This window comes from Panicum virgatum, chromosome 5N (genome assembly GCF_016808335.1).
Source record: "Panicum virgatum strain AP13 chromosome 5N, P.virgatum_v5, whole genome shotgun sequence".
NCBI classification, from domain to species: Eukaryota; Viridiplantae; Streptophyta; class Magnoliopsida; order Poales; family Poaceae; genus Panicum; species Panicum virgatum.
In genome coordinates, this window is record NC_053149.1 from 69,070,190 (window position 1) to 69,093,765 (window position 23,576).

General features: G+C 44.8%; 4 protein-coding genes across 4 annotated transcripts; 3 read left to right on the plus strand and 1 right to left on the minus strand.

The window, feature by feature from the left end:
* Positions 1-1,342: 1,342 nt before the first annotated feature.
* On the plus strand, positions 1,343-3,074 carry LOC120673667 (50S ribosomal protein L27, chloroplastic-like). Its single transcript, XM_039954618.1, has 3 exons — positions 1,343-1,706; positions 2,557-2,658; positions 2,759-3,074. Exons 1-3 carry the CDS (start codon positions 1,410-1,412, stop codon positions 2,933-2,935), a joined length of 576 nt encoding a protein of 191 aa, XP_039810552.1. The 5' UTR covers positions 1,343-1,409; the 3' UTR covers positions 2,936-3,074.
* Positions 3,075-6,756: 3,682 nt separating this feature from the next.
* Positions 6,757-7,825, plus strand: LOC120673668. Its single transcript, XM_039954619.1, has one exon. It carries the CDS (start codon positions 6,872-6,874, stop codon positions 7,427-7,429), a length of 558 nt encoding a protein of 185 aa, XP_039810553.1. The 5' UTR covers positions 6,757-6,871; the 3' UTR covers positions 7,430-7,825.
* Positions 7,826-9,942: 2,117 nt separating this feature from the next.
* On the minus strand, positions 9,943-14,606 carry LOC120673991 (uncharacterized WD repeat-containing protein C17D11.16-like). Its single transcript, XM_039955054.1, has 16 exons — positions 14,302-14,606; positions 13,997-14,196; positions 13,800-13,879; positions 13,601-13,708; positions 13,139-13,262; positions 12,967-13,025; positions 12,788-12,859; positions 11,923-11,990; positions 11,742-11,838; positions 11,584-11,658; positions 11,400-11,498; positions 10,784-10,921; positions 10,662-10,691; positions 10,538-10,600; positions 10,380-10,457; positions 9,943-10,289 (listed from the first exon to the last, which is right to left on the minus strand). Exons 1-16 carry the CDS (start codon positions 14,442-14,444, stop codon positions 10,233-10,235), a joined length of 1,491 nt encoding a protein of 496 aa, XP_039810988.1. The 5' UTR covers positions 14,445-14,606; the 3' UTR covers positions 9,943-10,232.
* A 6,590-nt stretch (positions 14,607-21,196) lies between these two features.
* LOC120674102 (transcription factor TCP20-like) lies at positions 21,197-23,150 on the plus strand. The gene is made up of 2 exons (XM_039955217.1): positions 21,197-22,756; positions 22,868-23,150. Exon 1 carries the CDS (start codon positions 21,501-21,503, stop codon positions 22,476-22,478), a length of 978 nt encoding a protein of 325 aa, XP_039811151.1. The 5' UTR covers positions 21,197-21,500; the 3' UTR covers positions 22,479-22,756; positions 22,868-23,150.
* Positions 23,151-23,576: the final 426 nt, after the last annotated feature.

Sequence of the window (23,576 nt, forward strand, 5' to 3'; positions counted from 1 at the left end):
TGTGAGAGAATCTTCTATGCATGAAGTAGTAAATAAAGTTAATTTGTAAAATTTTTTCAGGAATGAGTGTAACTTTTTGCGACGAATCTAACGACGGTAATTAATCGATAATTTATAAAACCTCATTAGAATCTTCAGGGTCACTAGCGCGAGGGTTTTGAAGTTGGTTTTGTAAACTGACTTTGTTTGACACCGTAATTAGCGGTCAAAGTGACTAGCATTCATTAGCACAGCACAAACCAAACGAGGCCGAAAAATTCAGGCCGACTGACAGACAGTCAATGTGTCATTCAAAATGTTCATCAGACCTGGCTTTCAGGGACCGGTTGCCAATTGAAAATCTCCATCAGCTAGTGCTCGCACTAAACTAAACGTACTACAGCTTTCCAAGCCATGCCTCCGATGATCACAAGTCTTTTTTTTTTGAAGAAACAGGCAGGAGCACTGCCGGATTATATAAGGAGAAGTAGAATGCCGTTTGTTACAACATTGATATTACATAAAAATATAGATATGATCAGAAGTCTTGAAGGGAAAATTCTTGTAAAGAAGAGAACCAAAGAGTCCAGCAGCAGGAACCACAGGACGGAAGATTACTAGGTTGTGGTGGTGGTGGTGTTTGGGGGCATGATTTCGACTCCAAACGCTTTGGTCAAGGATCTCAATGATGCTCCGTGCCCATGCAAGGAATCGGTCCTCCAGCTTTGCCTTTGCCGGAATCCGGTCAAGGCGATCATCATGCTCTTGGCTCTTCTTGCTCCCCCAGCGTCCACAGGAGCGGAGAGCCCGTAGCCCGTGTAGCTTCTTCCCCGGCCATCTCACATGCCGGTGGCCCAAACTCCACTCCACTGCACTTCTCTCACCTTACCGTCACTTCACCTCAGCGAGTTGGAAGTAGCCATCGATTCGCACCACACGTTTCCAGCTTTCGATTCGCCTGCTGGCGCCTTCGAAATCCAAATATAATGAGTACTGGTGCTTGCCATGCCTGGCTATAATTCCCTCCAGCTTTCTTTCTGAAAGAAACTGCAGATGGAGAAAGAAGACGGTCAGATGGAATGCCAATTTCACCATGCCTTCGAAGGGAGTCACCATTTCACCATGCTGCTGACAATAGCCAATGGAATGCCAATTTTTTTTAAGGTGGGTTACAAGTACGGAATGGGCCTAAAATAACATGCTGAGTGACTCCCATACCCTTAGGCCTTAGGAGCCCATACCAGATTGTTCCACTTGGTGTAAGCACCATAGGCCCATCTTAGAAGGCCCAGAAAACCTGAACCCCGAAATTTGAGCCCACTAGAAGCCCACGGATCCAACCCCAATCTCCCCTTCCACTCCTCCGTTATCACCTCATCTCCTCCCCACGACCACGACTGCCGTTGCCTCCCTCCAAGGCTTCTCCGCTCATGGCGTCCATGGCGTTCTCACTGGCAGGAGCCTTCAAGGGCCTCTCCCTCGCGTCCCCTTCCTCTTCCATGCGCCCTGCCTTCCTCCGCGGCGACCGTGCCGCGCTCTCCGTCGGCGGCGCCGCGGTGGGCGTGCCGGTGCCGGCGCGGCGGCTGACCATCCAGATGGCGCACAAGAAGGGAGCCGGGAGCACAAAGAACGGCCGTGACTCCAAGGGGCAGCGGCTGGGAGTCAAGATATACGGCGACCAGGTTGCCAAGCCCGGGGCCATCATCATCCGCCAGCGCGGCACCAGGGTCCTGCCCTCCTCTTGCTCTGCTTCCCCATTACTGCTTCTTGGATAAGGGGGAGCTGAGCTCTTGGCTTCCTTCTTGCTTGGTCATGTTTTTGTTTTTCATTCAGCGAGATAACTTCGTCTAGTGCTTAATTACTGCTGCATTGGGGCAAGTTGTAGTGTAAACATCGGATCATTAAGCATTACACGCTAAGGCTACTTTTTAGCCTGAATTAACTACCTAGCTTCATAAGGATAAAGACTTGTATGTAGGAGTTTCATGATGAACCTAGAAATACAGGCCATTGGAGATAGCACTTGACACACTGGATGTTGCTATTGTGTAATGTACATAACTGCACTTCCCGACTCTAGTCTAACACTCTGCAAAGGTAGAAAAGATTGCCATTTCTGCATATCTCAGATAGCTTGAGGGGAATAAGTAACCAGCCTTTTTATTCATATATATGTTACCTAATTGCATCAACATTATTTACACTGTCACCTTAGTGCACTAGAGAGCCAACTGGTGATGAACTTCCTCTACACGCATGATCAGACATAGCTGCTCAATAGGAGGTGTATTGGAAGTCACACTAATGTAGAAGGGAAATGTATGAACTGACGACATTGCTGGTAATATGAATAACATGTAATGGCTTGAGGTTTTGATAGGTCCCTCTTGCCGTCTTACGTACCATGTAATCCCGTAAAGCAGCATAAGTTACTTGGCACCCCCGCAGCACTGCTGCCAATGCTCTAGATATTTATGTATTAGGGTTACGATAAGTTGTATACTGCTGTGCCCTTTATTTGATTCCATTCCTGTTCTTGTCCTCTTTTCAAGTCTTTCTTACATTTGTTTTTAACAGGTCTATCCTGGAAATAATGTTGGAATGGGCAAGGATCATACACTCTTTTCTTTGATTGATGGACTAGTCAAGTTCGAGAAATATGGACCAGACAAGAAAAAGGTAGTTATATCTTGGTTGTTACTTGTTGACAACTAGTTTTTACCTGCAAGTCTGTGGGTATGCAAGATGTGTGTTCATCCAACTACCTTTTCTTCTACAGGTAAGTGTCTACCCATACGAGAAACAGCCTGAAAACCCAAACAGTTACAGAGCAAGAAAGAGAGAGTGCTTCCGCATGCAGCGTGAACGCAAGAAGGCAAGAGCAGAGGGAGCCATTGAGCCTCAATTGGTATTAGCCGCTGTAGACGAAAACTCTGAGGTCAGCACAGACTGCTGATAAGCTTACTGTGTAGTATTTCTCTTATTTTTTTCCCCACAAGCCATGTTTGATATTTTCTCCCTAATTTGTAAGACTGCATGATCCATTAAAGGTCATATTACATGATGTTGTTTAGATGTGGTCTATCTGTTGTGCCTTTTCTGGTTGTTATGCTTTGGAGTCACAGTGGAGTCTATTCCAACTTCCTGGACCACAAACTCCACGTATAATGGTGTGATGGACGTTGTCGCAAGCTGACCTGAATCTTGAAATTAGTGGTATCCAAGAGATGCCACATTGTTGCAATACATCAAGCCACTGATGAACAGCGTCATCATCACTGGGGGTGTACTATATGGTTTAGGTCTTATTAGAAACAACCTTCTTTTCTGCAAAAGAAAAAAGAAAATGCTTTTGTAGGGCAGTAAAGGGTAGGTTCAAAAAACAGAAGGAAAAGGCATTTCAGTGTTTTTGTCCTAGTTTTATTTCTCATGATTTCTTCTGTCTTGCTTTTACTTAAGCAAAGCAAAGAGGGGCATGAGCCTCAGGTTGGCCTTTGTCCGATAAAATTGGCCTACCGGAGGATAATTGAGACCTTTTATTGGCCCCTCAACTCTAATACAACAAGTACTCGTCAAGAAACACAATATGAAGAAAAGAGCAATTAAGATCAGGAAGCATGCCCCTGTTTGTTCTCTCTTCCATGTCTCATCCTGAAATGGAGTCGGTAGCTCTGGTGAATGATGGTGCCAAGTCAAACATTATTGAGAGCCCACCTTGTTTTCCCTCAAGCTTTGTGCAAGTGGAATCATGGAGAGAGGCGGAAAGTATGCCGGATACTAGATTGTCTTCTCTTTCCATGTGCCCAAGAAGCAGAATCTTTTTGTGCCATGGAATCTTTGAAAGCTCATTTCATTCTACTTGAAGTGATTTTTTTTTTGACATCAAGTATTTACCATGCCAATAATTTTTTTGGCAGGCGCTGGGTCACTGTAAACATTTTAAATCTGTCTTATCTTTCAAAGAACTAACTTTCCATTTTTCGGACAACAGTGATGTTGATACAACTTACAGGATAAGAAATACTGCTTCATTAATGTTACCTGCAAAGTTCATTTAAAGTAACGCAGCTTAAATAGTGGAGGCCATACATCTGCTCACTCACCTTAAGCGACCAATAGCTGTAGGTAAGGTGGTTAAGCATGTGCATGATGTCTGAAATAGCTGTACCACAAACTCACTGAGCACTTTACGCCATAACTTTCTTCCCTTCTCACATTTCTTGGAACCTTCCAATTGTTTTTAGTTCTTGTGATTTTTATTGCTGTAAGTCATAGCCAACGAGTGCCTTTAACTTTATTATTGTTAATCCTATTTGGTGAGTAGAATATTGCTAAGATCTTCTCAAAGATATCTTTCCCCCCTCAAAGATCAGAATTGACCCGGGATGCTTGAGCTATTCTAATATGTTTCTGGGCAAAAACATGTTCTCATGAAATGCAGCATTTGTTTGTGCTGTAAAAGTCATTGCCTGTCAGTCTTTTGGATACAGATTTTGAGAAACTTTCCAGTTATTGCTTGCCGACAGTAATATGTGTGAAACATAAAAAATCATATGAGCAATCACATTTATTTGCTATTTAGACTTGGTGTAGGCAATACCTAAAAACTTAGTTTCTTCTTCTTCTTTTATACATAATTTGCATGTTCATATAGCATAAACCTAATATATATATATAAGGCTTATGGCCTTCCCCCCACGAGTTATGCCTCATATGGAAAATAGGTTCCGTTTTGTGAAACAAGAGCAGTAGAATTTCTAAGAAGCTTGTAAGATCTTTATAAGGAATCTCTTTTGGTGGAGAACATCTTTGCCTTGGATTGGAAAAGGAAAGCTTCATTCATTCATAGAGAGTAGGCAAACCTAATATACAGCAAAGCAGCTGTATGAATGAGCAGTAGAAAAATTGTGTTCATAACCAAGAAAGGACCAATAGAATCAACCATCCATTACCCATGCAGCAATGCTTATCACAATTCACAAGTTATGCCTTTGCTTCCAGACTTCACAGGCCACGCCATATAATAGTAAAGCTATGATGCAAACAACTGGTATTGAAACCCTTTTTATCAACAATTGCGATCTCTTTTCTCTGCTCAATTATTATCCTAAAGCATATTCTGTTGGTCTGAGCCATAATTCTGCAGCCCTCCTTGTCTTTTCAATGCATGTCACATTTTCTTGACAGGCAATTTGCAGAGACATAGAGAAACTTTTGTGACTGCCTTGCTCATGGTTGACAAGTTCTACACTGCACTCAATTGGTAGGCTCCTCGGTTGATTTGCTAAAGAGAGGAGCTGGGTCCTCGTGAGAGGATAATGGCCACTACTGCACTAGGTTTTGTTGGATTGGACATACTGGGCCGAGTTTAACCTCTTCGTTCCTTAGTCCTTAAGTCTCTGGCTAGTTGATGTAGCAATGGTTCCTCGGTTAATGAATCTATGTTGAGTATTGATACCATTTGCTGATGCAACGATAATTTTAAAGTTATTCTCAGAATTCAGAGAATATATGGATTTCAGGATGGAACTTAATTCCAATGTTACATTAGTCTACAAGAGGGGAAAAGATAGAACTTTGTGATTCTAAAAGTCTATGGTTCAGATCACCCCCAGTGCACACATATATTCTGGTAGGAACTTTTAATGTGTAGACTGTTGTGTGTTAATCTTGACTTCTTAATCCTCAGACTGTGACTCGATGAAAAGGTACCACCCTTTTGCTGAACCTTACAGTCAAAGGAGGTATTTAGGCATTGCATCTTTGAACTTGCTATTACAATTTTTTTTTTGTTTTTGCAAATTGCCTGAAGAGTAAGTACAAACCTTCTGGATTCAAGTTCCAGATTGACATACCATTGTAAGAGGAAACAGTTGTGTCAGTCCAGCGTACTGTTGAGCACCTGCTCATGTCCACTTCAGCTTCCGACACAAAAACATATAACAGAAATACAGAATCCAAACTGATTACTGGCGCACTAGCACTGATTACCGCAACAGTGCAAATCCAAACCTGCTTCATTATATGACACGCACGCATGCATCATCATTTTTTTCTCATATTGAATCCATCATATGCCAATAATTTTGAGGCGTCTAAATAACATTGATATACTTGTCATGTGTTTCTTTTAAAGGAAAAGGCACACAAGATTGTCAGTGCCAGGCTAAGAACATAGTGCTTGCTGGTTTGCTGTCAAGTACCAACAGTTGCTACATTAAGATGTAATGCATGGCATTGCTTTGGTTTGGGCACAGTTTATAGCTGTAGATTTGAAGATGAGCTGTTTGCCGCCAAAACAGGATAGACAAGTCACAAGTATGCAGCCGCCCAAACACGAAGTCACTGAGGCTGCCAAATGGAATCCATTGCCCACTCAGGCATCCAAATTCTAAATGGGAGACCATGCATCGAGTCAAGGATCAGGATCATAACAGCAAAGGGACCCAAAGCAAAAAAAGATATTTGAGGTAAAGAGCAGCCACAGTATCTTTTTTTTTCCTGACAACCAGCTGCCCCCACCCACAACACACAAAGCACTACCAAATCCCAGATGCCCCTTGCAAAAGCAGCATGTGTCTGCAATTCCAGTTCTTCTCTACCACCAATGGCAGATCTGTGTCTTGTTCCTCTCACAGTTATATGAACCATCTTGCCTGGGCGCTGCACATATCCTGACTTTCCATGGCCTACCACGGTACCACCCCCTCCTCCACATATAAAACCCTCTCACCCCCTTCATCCCATGTCATTGTAGCCTCTAGACCCCCCCCCCCCCCCCCCCCCACACACACACACGTCTTTCTCTGTACATACATTCTTGCGCAGATCCATCCCGTGTACCGTGTAGTTCTGTTCGTCGCAAGAACCCGATTGCTCAACTGGTGTCCAAATGGATCCCATTAGCATAGAGAAGATCAGGGCCATGAACAAGTTTAGCAAGAACAGGAGGCAGCAGAAGCTTCGTACTCTTTCAATCTATGTGGTGGGCACCTCTGTCATCTGCCTGCTGCTCACGAGTCCTGCTTGGTTCCCTAGCCTGTGCTCACTCCTCAGCTTCTTCTTCCTCACCACCCTCCCTGACTTGGTCACAGCCTTCCTGCTCAGCCCCAAGTGCCTCTTCGTCGTCGGCAACCTCATCGTCGCATTCCTGGTTGGCGAGTCTAGGCTGGCACCTAGGAGGGACGACGATCAGCCTTCCTTGGCGAATGAGATACATGAGGAGCATGTGAAGAGGAACATGGCAATGGTAGCAAAGGCAGCAACCGAAGTGGTTATGGTGGCTGACCACAGCGCTTCTGTAGGAGTGGTGGGGCTGGGGGAGGAAGTGGAGGTGAAGGAAGAGGAAGGGGAAGGGGAGGAGCTGCACAAGAGAGTGGAGGACTTCATTGCAAGGGTGAAGAAGCAAAGGAAGCTGGAGGCCAAGAGCTTCTTCGATGTTGATCGATAACTATGTCTGGAAGATGCAAATTAAAGCAAGATTGCATCCAAAAAGATCTGTAAGGCTAGCTTTGTGCTGCTATCCTTGATCATGTCTTGTTATGTTAGTTGTCAAAGGTAAGGAGGAGGTCAGGAGATCGATGGACCCATTCCACTGTAGGAGAGTTACAGTGTCACTGAGGTGTAACCATGTCAAGTATTAAGGGAAGGAGAGACATGGAATGTGTGTGATCTTTGAGAAAAGTACAAAAGAAGAAAAGTGATGCATTGTGTGTTTCTCTTATCTTGCGTTGTGTCAAGACTCGATTGGCATGCTGCCATGATGATGATTATAGCACTTATGTACTGGGGAAAGAGATTCTGTACTATCAACCTGATGCTTATAAAGTTGTTGGTTACCCGATTACGACAACTTAATCACTAAAACTGAAAAGAAATTGATGCATTAAGAGAGTTGGATGATGACTTGGGCGTGGATCATGACCTAAACCTTTTAACAATCCAACTCAATCCTTAATTATACTTTCTGCTTACAAATACATAAAAATTTAGCCTAGCTTTTCTTGAAACCATCCTTAAAATTTGTAGGCTAAACTTTTTAGGCCCTTTATCAAGCCTAGTCATATGAAGCGACAACTTGGAATTCAAAAATTTGCACATGAACGTACACTTTTGCACTGCAAAGATTTTAGCAATGAAGACATGGGAGGTGTCGCATCTCCCATGTTCGAGTCCTCAAAGTTTTGAATGCTGATGTTTAAATCAACAGAATACCTTCGCATTTTCGTGATAAGGTCTATATGGATTTATTTGAAATTTATAAAGCTTTTTTTTTACTTTTAAGATTTATTGAATCTTCTTTTTGAAGCAATTCATTTAACCTTGGCAGATTTCTGATGGTAATTCTTGTGTAATGACATTAAAATTTTGATGCATTCCATCACTGCTCGCAAATTCACAATTCTTGTGTTGTTTGGAATGTTTTTCTCATGCGCCAATAATGTACCTGTACAAATTTGTATGTAACCTTCTGAAGCTTTCCAGCTTCGTCACTGCACACGAATGCGTTCATATGATGAAAAAATGTCACACGTGTTGGATCAGATAAAATAAAATCAATCACACGCAATGCTGAATGTTCATGCACGGAAAGGCGAAAAGATGAAAAAGCTTGCGCACACGCCGTGCTTATTCAGATTTGTGAAATGATGCCATACACGCAGAAACACTTGTACACTCACTCGAATATTTTAAAAATGATACGTACTTGCAAAACTAATCCAATTAATTTAATTATAAGCGAGTAGATTATCACGAGCAATCGGAACCACTTGTCCCCGGGCTCGGCTAGCTTTTGCAGCTGCTGAATCGGATCGGCGTCAGTCCCATGCATGCCGGCCGGTTCGAGATGAGATCACATATTCTTTTCTGAGCCACACGGCATGACACGAAAAAGGCGCACGCACTAGGAGCGCCGAGGCTGATGCGATAAAAGGAAATTTAAAATAAAATTAGAAATGGTGGCAAAAGGGAGTGCACGGACGCATGCCCACGGAGGGATGATCGGATTAGCGTACGGAGAATTAGCCCTGCAAATGGGCTCAAAACCAAACCATATCCATACCAATTCATTCTCATAAAAGAAACTAATATTACTCATACCACTCCAAACCAGCACCACCATAAACCAATCCAACCCAAACATTTCAGCTCATGATGTAATAAATTATTAGTCAAACTATGGTTACAACCCAATAAGAATTCGTTTCTCCAAAAAAAAATTATAGTGTAGATTTTGCCACACCGTTTTGCACAGGTAGCTGCTAGTTATACCGAGTCATCTCCAACAAATTTCAGTCAATTTCGATAAAATTTTATAGTGTGAACGCGAGATTTTATTTCTAGGGTCCGACTCTTGACGTGGGACCCACATGTAATTCTAGCCATGCTGTTTTGCACAGAGTAGCTCCTACTCATACTGAGTCATCTCCAACAAATTTCAATCAATTTCGATGAAATTTTATAGTGTGAACACGAGGTTTTATTTATAGGGTTCGGCTCTTAACGTGGGACTCCCGTGTAATTCTAGCCACACTGCTTTGCACAAAGTAGCTGCTAGTCATACTGAGCCATTTCCAACAAATTTCAATCAATTTTGATAAAATTTTATAATGTGAACTCGAGGTTTTATTTCTAAGATCCGGCTCTTACAAACCGACATTTATATATAATCATACTATTTTGCATAAAGAATCCATTTCAGCCCACCTCAAACCACTCCGGTCTATATTTACATAGAACTCACCCCACCCCACCCCATTAGGTAATAAAAACCATTTAAATCTATCCAAACATAATCCATATCAAAACCCAATCCATTAAATTCATTTCAACCCAAACCATTAGCAGACTTAAGTAAAATACTCCAAGTGGACTTCTTTAGAACGTGGAAAGTAGAGCCTCATCAGTATAAAAAAAAAATAGGTATGGCATTCCCAAAAAACAAATAAAAAAAAGATGAGCTGTTCCACGCGAAATTCAGCGATAACTTTCATTTATCCTTTCACTAATTTAAAGTTCCATTCCAAAACCTTGCCTGGAATCATTTGTTGTACAAGCTCTAAGATACATAGTTGCTTTGATTTCATTCATTCACCAAAATTGGGCTTTCATCTCACACGTACAAAACTTCCACTAGGACTTCAATCTACTCAAACATGTATACGCCGGAAACAACATGTGCCAGCAAACTTCGGCTGCTATTGTGCTCGTGGATCCACAAACATTGCCTCTCAGCGCCTACGAAATTTCCTTCACTTCTTTCTGCCAAATTTTTTAGCTACTGCCGGCTCCGTTAGCGTGTCCCAGACCTATCAAACATGCAAAACAATGTTTAATAAAGACAATTACACATCACAGGCAGTGCTTAACAGCTTATAGAGACGAGCCTGGTCGATTACTTTTAGTTTGCCTTTGGATCCTCCACAGCCTAACCAGAAGGGATTATCATGTGAAAATGATACTGAAAAAATAGCTCCCTGGAACAAACAAGTGTATAAGCAAGATGTTTGAAGCAATTACTTCCGACAGTAAAGAACAATCTCATTTGAAAACATACAAGCTTGGGATTCAGAGAGGCAATGCATGATGGCTGGTTGTTTGATAAATCCCAGAGTTTCACCTGTGTTTACAAATAGGTTAGTCACTGGCTGAACAGTATCTATATGTCATCATGTCCTTACCATTTTATCAGTCGAGCCTGTTGCAAGAAACTGCAAGAAAAGAAGGTACCATCAGCAATCTAGTCGAGTGGACGGTGTTTCTCTTATTTTACTACACAACTATACTGAAAAAGAAAACGTACATTAGGGGTAGACGGGCTGAAGGAGATAGATGAAACAGCCTTTTCGTGTGCATGAAGAGTATATGTGGATCGGCCAGAAGAACTTGATGAAGCTGTTCGCTTATCAAATGCTTGAACCATCCCATTTTCAAGACTTACCTGGAAACCAAAAACTTTGAATTAGAGAGCCCCAGACTGATTCGAGCATTAACCATACAAAACATTCAAAAAAGAGCAAGTGCTGATTTCATAATATCAACAAAGCATGTTCACCGGATATAACAAGAAAACTGCAGATCAAATGCCTTCGCAAAACCAACACTAGGTCATTCTTATAGGGTCCAAAAACAGTGAGTAGCCTGTATTGTTAGCATAAGCACAGGAGATGAATCTAAACAATTTTCACTATATCATGAATCTGAGACAATAGCCTGCCTGCTAATATTACACCTAGTTTCAACACTATCCTCAACTCTCGACAGAACTACATGTCACTCTGACTCTATACATTTCAACTAAGCTGTTTTCTGATGGATTACCTAAGGCTTATGCTAGTTCTTCATTTCACATGTTCCGGCCTAGACAGATAACAGAGTTCAGATATGCAGAAAACAAACCATGAGTTTCATTTACTCACCACAAATGAATGTTCATTGTGTGGATCCCAAGCTAAACTTTCCACATCTGCTTCAACAGACCATTTATGGCAACTCTGTCCACCATCTTTCATATCATTCTGAAGATAAAAATGTTCGGATCAAATATCAGGAAAGAATAATCCATAATAATCAATTACCCATGATAACTGGCACATGCATTACCATGGCAACTGTTTTATCAAATGATCCACTCAGAAGAACTTCAGGTGACTGTGGGCACCAAGCAACTGATTGAACCTGCAAACCGAGGAAGGAAACTCAATATGCAGCAACACGATGTTAACCAAAAATGACAGAAATTAGGTATCCATAATCAGTGCCTTGTCATCATGATGTTCAAGTGTGACGGCACATTTGCCAACAGCTAAATCCCAAATTTTAACAGTTGTGTCCGCACTTGCACTAGCTAGAACGTTCCTGGAGTTCATAACAAGAAGTCATGCATCAGAGGGGCTAATAAGTGAAGAGAGGCACCATCACTTGAGCTGAAATGAAAATCACCTGACTTCCTTGTTCCATGCAAGACCAAGCACAGAACTTCTATGACTTCCCTTCTTATACTTTTTCCCCTGTCATAGAAAATTCATGCAGTATTGATTTAAGTACAGCTAACAAAGACTGAACATAAAGTATAAATGAATGCCCAATTTCATATATCCATATGTGCATCATAATATCATGAAAGAAAAACATTCTAACAATCTTGTCCCGGCCAAGTACATTCATCTAATCAGCATCATGTAGCTAAGAATTCATATGGGAACCACTGGCTTTACTGTAATCAAATCTGATAACCGGAAGCAACCAAGCAATCACTAATCTTACTGAACCTAAGAAGAATCCAGTGTGGTCTCACTTGCATTTAAGAAGATGGCCAATAAGATGAAAAAAAAAACCATCTTACTTCACATGCATTCACCTAGATAAAGTAAGGCGGATCTCAAAACATAATTTTGACGTGCACTCCTTTTAGCATATTTGAGAGTATAATAGCCTGCTGCTAAATGGGTTATGCAAAGTCAAAATTGTTTGTGAACCTAGCCTAAAATTTATACTGGCAGAAACCAGAAAGAAGCACCGCATGGTAAGCTAAACTCAAACGTCACAAAACAAATTGAAGAAACATGTAAATAGCAGCATTAGCAAGAATACCAGTACTCATCAACAGCTTTAAACAGAAACTGTGTTAGTTTGGAGAATGCTAGAAGTATTTAAGCAAGAGGATGTATGTTTAGCACAGAAACTAGTAAAATAACTTATGAAAGCAATGACAACTCCAAAACAAGTTCAATGTTGCAACTAGTAAAATAACCAACAGATGTATGAAAAATACAAATCTACTTCAGTACAGGAATTAGAAGCAAACCTTTTTGCCCTTTTCCTTTTTCTTCTTTTTTGAAAGTCCTCCTAAAACCATGTGAGGTTGCACCTCATCAACCTGTTAAGAAAAAACAAAGATCCACCAGAGAATATTTAAATTGTTTTGCAGTGAGACATTTCATGGTTATAAGAAATGACATCCGTATGCGTTTCAAGAGACATTACCATATCCAAGTCCCATATTTCGATGGCAGGATCCATGGTTCCAACAGCAATAAAATTCCCTGCAATATGAAAAACACAGAGAAAGCAACAGAATTAGGTATGAGTTTAGTATAAAGTTAGATTGGCACCCCTCATGCAAACTCAGCCACTCAGGTGACAGCCACAGTTTTACCTTTGTCACCACCTTTCAGATTAATATCCATCCAAGCAGTGCAGAGCGGAAAATCAGGGAGAGGAACATCATGATGCACAAACATATTTTGCTCACCATCCTCAGTTTCTTCAAGTATGTTGACCTGTGGTTGATAATTAGTTAACCAATAAGTTTCAAAATTGATAGCATCTAGAAGACTAGAGCAGCCAGAGAAATGAGGTTGCCAAGTTGAGAAATAGACACTAATATGAATCGACTATATTTACTCACTACAGCCAGTTTTGCCATACTGTAGTCCATGATAAATCAGTGGTCACCAAGGAGGGAACGTGATAAATCAGTGGGCAACTTATCGTGTTTTATTACTACAAGTAAGATTATATCTTTAGATTATAATAACCAACAAAAGAAATCAACTAAAACAGTACCACCATTATCATTTCTAGCAAAATCGGAAATGCTGAAGACTGATAAACTTGCCTGAAGAGAAAAGATATCTTCATCGCTGTGTGCACAAACAATAAGATAATCAGTAGGCTTGATCATCTTATCTTCAATCTCCTCATCGTCATCATCGTCGTCATCGTCCTAATAAGATAGGAAGAGGAGGTGCAACAATTTGCGTCCACTAGTGTGTCATTAAACAACAAAAGTAAATTAGAGGAGAAAGGACAATTACGTCATTGTTCTTGAGGTAAGGGTCCATATCATTGCTGGGATAGAAAAGGTCCCCAATTCCCGAGCTGAAAATCTCGATACCTGACATAATCACAACCTCACAATTCAGAATTCACCTCAGCTCAAAAACCGTCCACACCTGGTCCGATCGAACAAATAAAATGTAGGAGGATGAGTAGAGAGAAGACAAACGCGCACCTTCTTCCTCGTCGTCGTAAGCATCCATGTTGAGTTCTTGGAGCTCGTCGGCGACGTCGTCCACCTTACTGGTGCCCTTGGCAAGCGCCTTCGCGACAGCCTTGGCCCGGGCAAGCTCATCAAGCTCCTCCTCCTCGGCCTCGGCACCGTCGAGGTCCATGGTGCCAGCATCATCGTCCTCCTCGGCGTCGCTCCCGCCGCTGGACACAGGTTACGTTCGTGGTGACAAACAAGCGCGTCAGTACCGCTGGACTTACAGCAGGGCGCGCAATGCGAGGAAGCTAGAAGGAGGAGGGCGGGCTCACCCTCCGCCCAAGGCCATGGTCTTGATGGCCTCGTCGATCTCCTCCTGCGTGGGCGGCTCGGCGACGACGGGGACGTTCTTGGCGGCGCCCCTGGGCACCCAGGAAATCGCGGAGATCATCCCCTTGAGCGAGTCGTCCTCCATCGGGCTGAGGCGCAGCGGAGGAAAAACTCGCAACCTCTCTCTTGGTCGACCGACGAGGAGCGCGCCGGGAGGGACGCGGCCAGCGGCGAGGGAGAAGGATCGAGGGGGCCTGATTGATGGCTGTGCGGTGGCGATGGAGGAAGTGGGCTAGGGTTTAGCTGGTTCGCGCCGAGCGTTGCTGCTCTTATTGGGTTGTGCTGGGCCTGAAGCAATTTTTTATCTGTCTACGGCCCATGGGCTTCTCTGAGGAAATACTTGTCGACGACGGCCCATGGACTTTTGCCTTCCTTTCCCCCCTCCTTATCCCATCCCCTTTGTTGGCTTGTTGAAGTGGAGAGAGAGGCTTGAGACGACGGAGACATGGAGGAATCAAAAGGACTGAAGGATAAGGAATCTTTACGAGTCGCGTCGGCGTCGAGCACAGCACGCGGCGCTGATCGGAGCTGGAAGAGTAGAGAACCAACCATGGCGACCTGCAGCGGGGAGACACGCTTGGCGCTGGACAGACAGCGGCCATCCGGCATCCCTGTCAGCTTACTACTCGGCCGTGGATGAGCTCAGGTGATTAGATGCCTTTCTTTGTCTGCCAATTATTCAGTCTTCTCTCTATTTTTAGGGCGGCGAGCGAGGAAAAAATCAAACAGCGCCGCAGCACGGCCGCCATGGTCGCTTTCTAGGCCGGGACGGGCATCATCGTCCTTGTCAGTCACGGGCTGGCACTTGCCAATTTGCCATGCTCCTCCCCTCCGGTGTCGCGGGCTCGCGGCCGGATGCCATGCCGCCAACACGTTTCCCCAATAAACTTGGCGCGAATCTTGGGTCGGACATGACATGACATGATCGATCAAGGACTGCTCTGCTCAACTGATCAACATCAACCAGCGGAAATGCTGAATCAATGGGTCGGCCGTCCGATCCCGAGGCAGCAGCTGCAGCTGACCGATCAATCATCGTACTGCACGACCGTTCTCTCCGGAGTACTTGTGCTCCGGCAGGATGGCGATCGCCGTTGTCTCCGGCCGGCCGGCCGACTCCCATCATCCGGCGTGCCTTGTGCCTTTCGCCTTTTCTCCTTGTGGCGGTGGTCAGGGGCATGATCGCCTCCTCCTAAGTTCCACTCAAAATTCCAAAACTTTATAAAATTTCCCATCACATCGAATCTTTGAACATATGCATAAAGTATTAAATATAGCTAAACAAAATAACTAATTACACAGTTTGTTTGTAATTTACGAGACGAATCTTTTGAGCCTAATTAATCCATAGCGGGACAATAATTACCAAATACAAACAAAAGTGCTACAGTGTTTTACAAGTTCACTTTTATGCAACTAACACAAAAGGCCCCGGCGTTCTCTCCCGCCGGCCTGCCTCGCATCCTCTCCTCTCTCTGCCAGTCTGCCTCCTCCATCGCATCAATGGCAGAGACGGCGCAGGTCAGGCGGCGCGGAAACGATCCCAAGGAAGATCGCCGCACCAGAGCCGAGCAGTTGGAGACATGGTGGTGCATGCATTGATGCATGGTGCATCGCCCGGGTTCGGGCTATCTGCCTATCTCTTCCGTTGACACGTCGGTCGGGTGGATCAATCCCCAAAAGCGAAGGAGACGGCCGAGAAGAAAAGAAAAGATGAAAGGGAACGAAAAGGCACCCACCACCCATGGAAATGGGCGGATGCCATACGCGTCGATGCGACCGAAGCAGTAGCTCCACGGTGGATCCCAGCCGGCTGGCTTCTTCCATAACCCGGACAGGCTCGGCTCGGCTCAGCAAGATGGATTAGAGCAACGTTAATAATGCAACATGTTATTTTTTTTTACGAAACGGATGCCACGTATATTAAAAAGATAAGAACAGAGCAGTACACGTACACCCTTCTTTTGCAGAAAGGACCCCATAAGATAAAATAGTTACAAGCAAGTCCCTACTGCTACTGTAGATCTTCCTCCTCAGAGCAAGTCGTCGATCCCCTTCTGTTCGCCGGGTCACGCACAGAAGCAGCGCTCCTCCACCATCATCCCCCCGAAGTGAAGGTCGGACTCCAAACATTGGAAAGCTGCATCACATCCTCCGTAACCACCCATCAGCTGTCGGACCCCTCGATTCGGCCACGCCGCTCGCCTTCACTTGCCCCGCAACTTCCAGACACAAGCCCAGCACCACCAAGAAGGAGGATAACAAGCAAAACTCCAAGAGCAAAATACCAACCTCCAGCCGAACCCGCCATGGCCGACCGGAGAAGGAGCCGGCGCATCCACATTCGAGGAGAAGTGGAAGCCCAGCAGTGGATCCGCGGCCGGCGACGCAGTCCCTGACCCGGACCAAGAAGCCCACAAGGGGGCACACAAGGTACTTCCCCAACGCAAAGAGGAGGACCATAGCTAACCTCAAGACGACCTTGCCGGAGGCGACGCCACCGCCGCCGCCGCCGCCGAACAACCGCTGAGGAACCCTAACCCTGATGCAGACGCATCCAACGCAGACCGGGAAACCGCCATAGGAGAGGAAGCAGCTGATGCCGAACCCCGAACTGGATCCGGAGTCGAACTCCTCCCCACCACGGCATCGCTCATCGGATCCACCGCACAGGAAGACCTTCCACGCCCCACGGCGGAGAACCGCCGCCGGCGAGAAACAAAAGCCCCGCAATGAGCATATCGCCGTGGGGGGAACCTAAGCTACTCTATCTAAAACTAGGCTAGAAAGGAGCTATACAAGCCGGCCGCCAAATCTCCCGGTTCCCCCCTCTCCGGCGCCGGCGTGGCCGCCGAAGAAGAGGGGGAACCGAAGAAAGTGGCGCCAGAACGGCGGTCGCCTCCGATTCGCCTTGCTGGGACTGTAGCAGGAGGGGACGGGAGAGACAGAGTGCACACCAATGATTATGTCGCGCAACAAGTTATGTTGCTGATCGTAAGGGCAATTTCAATAGAGAGTGTTATTGTATTCGTACAGTTGTTAAAATTATAAATTAAGCAATCGAGTTAGAAGAGTATCATAGTGATGACATTCCTTTCGTATCCTATGAAACTCCATCTCCTCCATTTTATAATACCTATGTCATAGCACTTCTTTGATATTTCCAATGGAGATTAGCTTAAGGATCTTTGCAGTTTATGTCTGAGACTGACCTCACCAGCGTCCCGCGAATCAATGGGACACCCATCACGCTGCGGGCCCGTACCGACGTGGTGGTGAGGTGGACACGCGTGCTGGTGAGGTGGACACGCCGCGCGGTGGGTCGCGCGCCGGCGCCGCGGGTACGCGGGTACGCTGGTGAGGTCAGTCTGAGTCCAACTCGTACCGTAGTCAGTTTTTCATGATTAATATATGACTTACTCATATCTCTCACAAATTTTTTCATATATTGAAGAATGTAAAATTACAATTTTTTTCTTCACCTTAATATTTAGCCTGCTTATCGCAAGTTCTTATGCTTAGCTCTCTACGCGGTGGGCGGAGAGAAGAGGATTAGGCTGTCGGGTGACGAATAGACCTGTCACCTGCCGGTTTACTAGGACTAATCGGAGGTCGGAGGGAGGTTGGTGGATTCCTTCCTTCGCCGAGCGAGCTCGAGCCTCCTGCTTGTCTGGTCGCGCCGTAGGCGGGCATCGCGTCTGAGTTTGACCCAGGGGTGGCCCACCCGCATGCTTATCCACTCGCCTCCGTCCATCCCATCGCACTCGCACCCATCCGTCCATCATCGACAGGGACGTCGCACACATGGGCCGTTTGGTTCGCTAGCTATTTCATTCTACGGAAAAATCTTTTATGGATAAAGTAGTAAATGAAATCAATTTGGAAAACTTTCTTTAAGGATGGTGTAAACTTTTCACGATGAATTTAATGACTATAATTAATCGATAATTGGCTATAGTGATGCTACAGTAACTATCCTCTAATCGCACGGTCAAATACCTCATTAGATTCTTCAGGGTCACTAGCGTGGGGTTCCGAAGTTGATTTTGTAAACTGGCTTTATTTTACACCGTAATTAACGGTCAAAGTGTTACTATTTATTAGCACAGCACAAACCAAATAAGACCATAAAAAATGCAATGGAGGTGGGAGTCTTGCGGTCTTGGCCTTGTTTGATTCGCGCTAGGATTTTAGCGTGCTAATGAATAGTGACATTTTGACAGCTAATTACGGTGTTAAACAAAGTCAATTTACAAAATCAACTTCAGAACCCCGCGCTAGTGACCCTGAAGAATCTAATAAGACCTTTGACCGCGCGATTAGAGGATGGTTACTGTAGCATCACTGTAGACAATCATTGATTAATTACCGTTATTAGATTCGTCGCGAAAAAATATACACATCTCTAAAAAATTTATAAATAAATTTTATTTAATATTTTATGCATGCTAGATTTTTTTTTTTTTGAAAAAATATGCGCGCTAGTTTTGGAAGAATGACAAGACCCTTGCCTGCCTGCCTGGCAGCGGAGGAATCCCCCGTCCATGTAGTCGAAGGCAGGCAGCGCGCAGCGGCGGTGAACTGCAGCCTGCATGTACTGCTTCCTCTTGTACCGCCCCCGGAGGACACGGGTACTGAGGGCAGATGCCCAAAACATCACTGATCCTGACCTCAAAACAGCACCATAGCTGTAGCACATTTCGATTTTATTTGGCAACTATTATCCAACTATGAAGTAATTAGTCTCAAAAGATTCGTCCCGTCATTTACAACCAAACTGTGCAATTAATTATATTTTTTAATTATATTTAATACTCCATGCATGTATATGTATCGTAAGATTCGTTGTGATGTGCATCAGTGAAAATTTTTAGAAACTTTTAGTGAAACTAAACACAGTCTAACAGCTCTTTCTTCGTAAATTCACAGTACACTTTCTTCTCCGAGTTAATTTCCTGAATGCTAATGAAATTTTCGTCAATCCCTTGAATGCCACTAAATGACATTGAAGAGATTTTTTTATGTCTATGACATATAGGGTCAATGACAATTAAGAAATTGACTAAAATTTTAATGGCGTTGAGGGAATTACCCTCTCCCATACGATAGCTATCGAAGAACTGAACAGCTAGTACTAGTATTTAAGAGTAATGGGTGTGCAGTGCAGGCAGGCCTGCATGGTGCTGGAGCCAGTCAAGGGTTCATTGACAACCGCCGGTCAGACAGGCAGACAGCCGCGGCCGGCAAGTCAAAGATGGCATGAAAACACGCAGGTCCCTGGAAAGCCGGGCAATTCCTAAGTACCCGTGTTTGGTTGTGCTCTGTAAAGTTTTTGAAAAGACATCTTTCTATATTTAAAATATTAAATATAGACTATTCACAAAAATAATTACAGAAATCGTCTGTAAATCGCGAGACGAATCTAATGAACCTAATTAACCCGTCATTAGAGGTTGTTTACTGTAGCATTATTGTAGCAATTTAGCATCTAATTACAGCCTAATTAGGTTCATTAGATTCGTCTCGCCATTTACAGACAGCAGTCGCAATGCGTTTTTTATTTCATCTAGATTTAAGTCTCCATGCAGGTGCCGGAAAATTTTTTTGGAATTTGGAAGTTTGTAACCAAACACGGCCCAAGCATGACAAGATTTACTTCCCCAAGAATTAGCTTGACCGGTGTACAGCTTAGAAGGGTGTGTTTAGTATATGAAATTTTTTTAATTTGGTACTGTAGCACTTTCGTTGTTATTTGAAAATTAATATATAATTATGGATTAATTAGTATTAAAAAATTCGTCTCATCATTTACAATTAAACTATGTAATTAGTTATTTTTTCAATTGCATTTAATATTTTATGCATGTGTATGAAGATTCGATGTGACGGATACCGTAGGAAAAATTTTGGGAACTAAACATGGCCTAAAATGTTCTTCCCCAAAGTGTATTCAGAAGGCCATGCCGTCGTGAAGATTTTCTGCCTTCTAGTTACATGACTATATTCAGATCACTACCTGGCACTAGAATTATTCTTTAAGTGTGAAAGTTAACTAAAGAAAGAGAGTATGTTACTGTGCTCCATCTGGCGAAAGTAATAGGATACTATCACGGGCACAGGCTGTACAACAGTCTTCTGATTACTAATTAGCATTGGTGCAGCAGCAGCTACCGGTCCAAGTGGATGTATGCAACAGAAAAAAGAATTGCACTTCTCATCTTGCTGCTGCTGGTGCCTGACAGCTTTCCCTTTCTTTTCTCCTCTCCTTTCATCCTTTTGCATACAGTCGCCTTGTTTGGTTTTGCAAGAATCCTAGCGCGCACGTTTTCTGGAGAAAAAAATTTCACATGCATGAAATACTAAATAAAGTCTATTTTTAAAATCTTTTAAGGGATATAAAGTCTATTTTTAAAATCTTTTAAGGGATGGGTGTAACTTTTCGCGACGAATCTAATGACAGTAATTAATCAATGATTTGCCACAATGATGCTACAGTACCATTCTCTAATCACGCAGTTCAAAGTCTTATTAGATTTTTCAGTGTCACTAGTGTGGGGTTCTGAAGTTAGTTTTTTAAACAACTTTATTTGACACCGTAATTAGCGATCAAAGTAACAGGACAAAACCAAACAAAGCCAGTGACTCCTACCAACCTCAGGGGAACTCCCAAAGCGGGGCAGTAGTAATTAGTAAAGAACTAGCAGCTAAAGCATCACTTTAGGCAGATTAACAGCAGGTGAAAGTAAGACCTATAGAATGATGTGAGGGGGGGAAGGAAGAAAAAAAAAAGATGGGAGCAGCAGTTGAAAAAGAAAGTCCAAATAGCAGAGTAAATCTAGAAAGTGGGCGTGGTATCTTTCTCTAGATTTTCTTATTCCCCCTTCTCTCTCTCCTTCTACTCTCTCTCTTCTTCCACCCCCTCTCCTCCCTCCCCATCAGGCTCCCTGACCGGTCACCATCTCCCCATCCGTCCCCTTGCCCTTCGTCTTCGCCTTGTTCTTGGCTTCCTCGGGGCAGGGAGGGGAAGGGGGAAGGAGGAGGCGAGACCCTGATTTGATCTGCTTGCTTTTGGTTGCCGAGGAGACGAGAGGAGAGGGGTTGGTGCAGTTGGAGGCGTGCCTCTGTGTCTGTGTGCGCGGAGATGGACCCCAAGTTCCCCACACCCCCACCGCTAAACAAAGCGGAGCCCACCACCGCGACGACCACCACCACCACCTCGACCGCGCAGCAGCTGGATCCCAAGGACTACCAGCATCAGCAGCCGGCGCAGCACCAGGAGCAGCACCACCACCACCTGCAAATCCAAATCCACCAGCCGCCGCAGCAGGACGGGGGCGGCGGCGGCAAGGAGCAGCAGCTGCAGGTGGCGGCGCCGGCAGGGGAGCGAAGGGTGGCGCTCGCGCCCAAGCGGAGCTCCAACAAGGACCGCCACACCAAGGTCGACGGCCGGGGCCGCCGGATCCGGATGCCCGCGCTCTGCGCCGCGCGGATCTTCCAGCTCACCAGGGAGCTCGGCCACAAGTCCGACGGCGAGACGGTCCAGTGGCTGCTCCAGCAGGCCGAGCCGGCCATCGTCGCCGCCACCGGCACGGGCACCATACCGGCGTCCGCGCTCGCCTCCGTCGCGCCCTCGCTCCCGTCGCCCAACTCAGGGTTCGCCAGGCCGCACCACCATCACCCGCACCACATGTGGGCGCCGCCCACCGCGTCCGCCGGCTTCTCCTCGCCGGCCTTCTTGAATTCCGCCGGCGCCGGCGCCGGCGACGCCGCTGGTATCGGCGGCCTCATGCAGCGGATGGGGCTCCCCGCTGGCCTCGAGATGTCTGCCGGGGGCGCCGCCGGAGGAACTCTCGGCGCCGGCGGCCACATCGGCTTCGCGCCCATGTTCTCAGGACACGCCATGCCGGGGCTCGAGCTTGGGCTCTCGCAGGACGGCCACATCGGCGTGCTCGCGGCGCACGCGCAGTCGATCAGCCAGTTCTACCACCAGGTCGGAGCTGCGGGGGCCAGCGGCCAGCTGCAGCACCAGCACGAACACCAGCATCACCATCACCAGCAGCAGGAGGACGGTGAGGACGACCGCGAGGACGGCGAGTCCGATGAAGAGTCCGGCCAGTAGTGTAGCCGTTCAACCTTGAGTTTCTGGGTGTTCCTTGAAGAGGAGAGAAAGGAGAGAGAAAGTGTATGCACGCCGCACGCAGGCCACGGGATGCTTCTGCTACTCTTGGGTTATTATTGTTCGTCGAGTTGTGATGAATTTTTATGTTCATTTTTTCTCGTGTGATATGAAACTCAATGGAGGCCTTTTGCTCTGAGGACTTGCTGGATCAAGATCATCCCGTGGTTCATCCCACTATTCTGTGGATGATCGCCCAGAGCCCTCTCTCGGACTTCCAGGTAAAATTTCCATCTTTTGCATTCAGTGTGCCGTGTCTGATTTTCATTGAAAGATAGTATGATTGACTGCTCAGTGTATCTATTGATGGTTGTGCTATGTTCATCCTGCAGGTGTATAATAGCTGAAAGCTGGATGAATTGGATCAATCGCCCTTGAGTGAGTGGCTTATTTGTTATTGCAAAGTGTGTAGATATTCAGGTAATTTTGCTGTTAGAGAGGTGTTTTTTTATCGGAGTGATGATCCACTTATTAAAAATAATTGAGGTAGTTGCCAGCAATTTGATCCTCCTCCAGCCTATGTGGACATCATGATTGTGTTGGCAAATGTGGTTGCGCTATTTGGACATCATTTGCAAATACAACGTACAACTCTAGTGACGAGATTACCCCATACCTATTTGCTTCTTCTGTGGCATGCCAGTGATATGTTTCTGCCTTCAAGATTTCTTTTTTGTTGTTTGCTACCCTTGTTGTTCGCTTGATATTGTGCAAGTATTTTTGTACATAGGTGGCATTGTCTATTAATACTACTACATATAAATAGGTAAAGGATCAAGAGCTTATATCAGTAGATGACACCACTGATAAATATGCATGTACAAAACAGAATATATAGAAGGCGTCCAAATGGCACTTGACTTAGAAATAAAATCATACTTGGTCATTCAGAGAAATTGATGCTTTGTTGCCAACGGATATTTCCTGGAAAATTTACATTCTTGAGTTCCACTTGGTCAGGATTAAGTACATATATCTCTGAGCTTTCAAAGGTGAAAACACTAACATCTAATTACCAGAAGCAAGACTAGAATGTCAAAA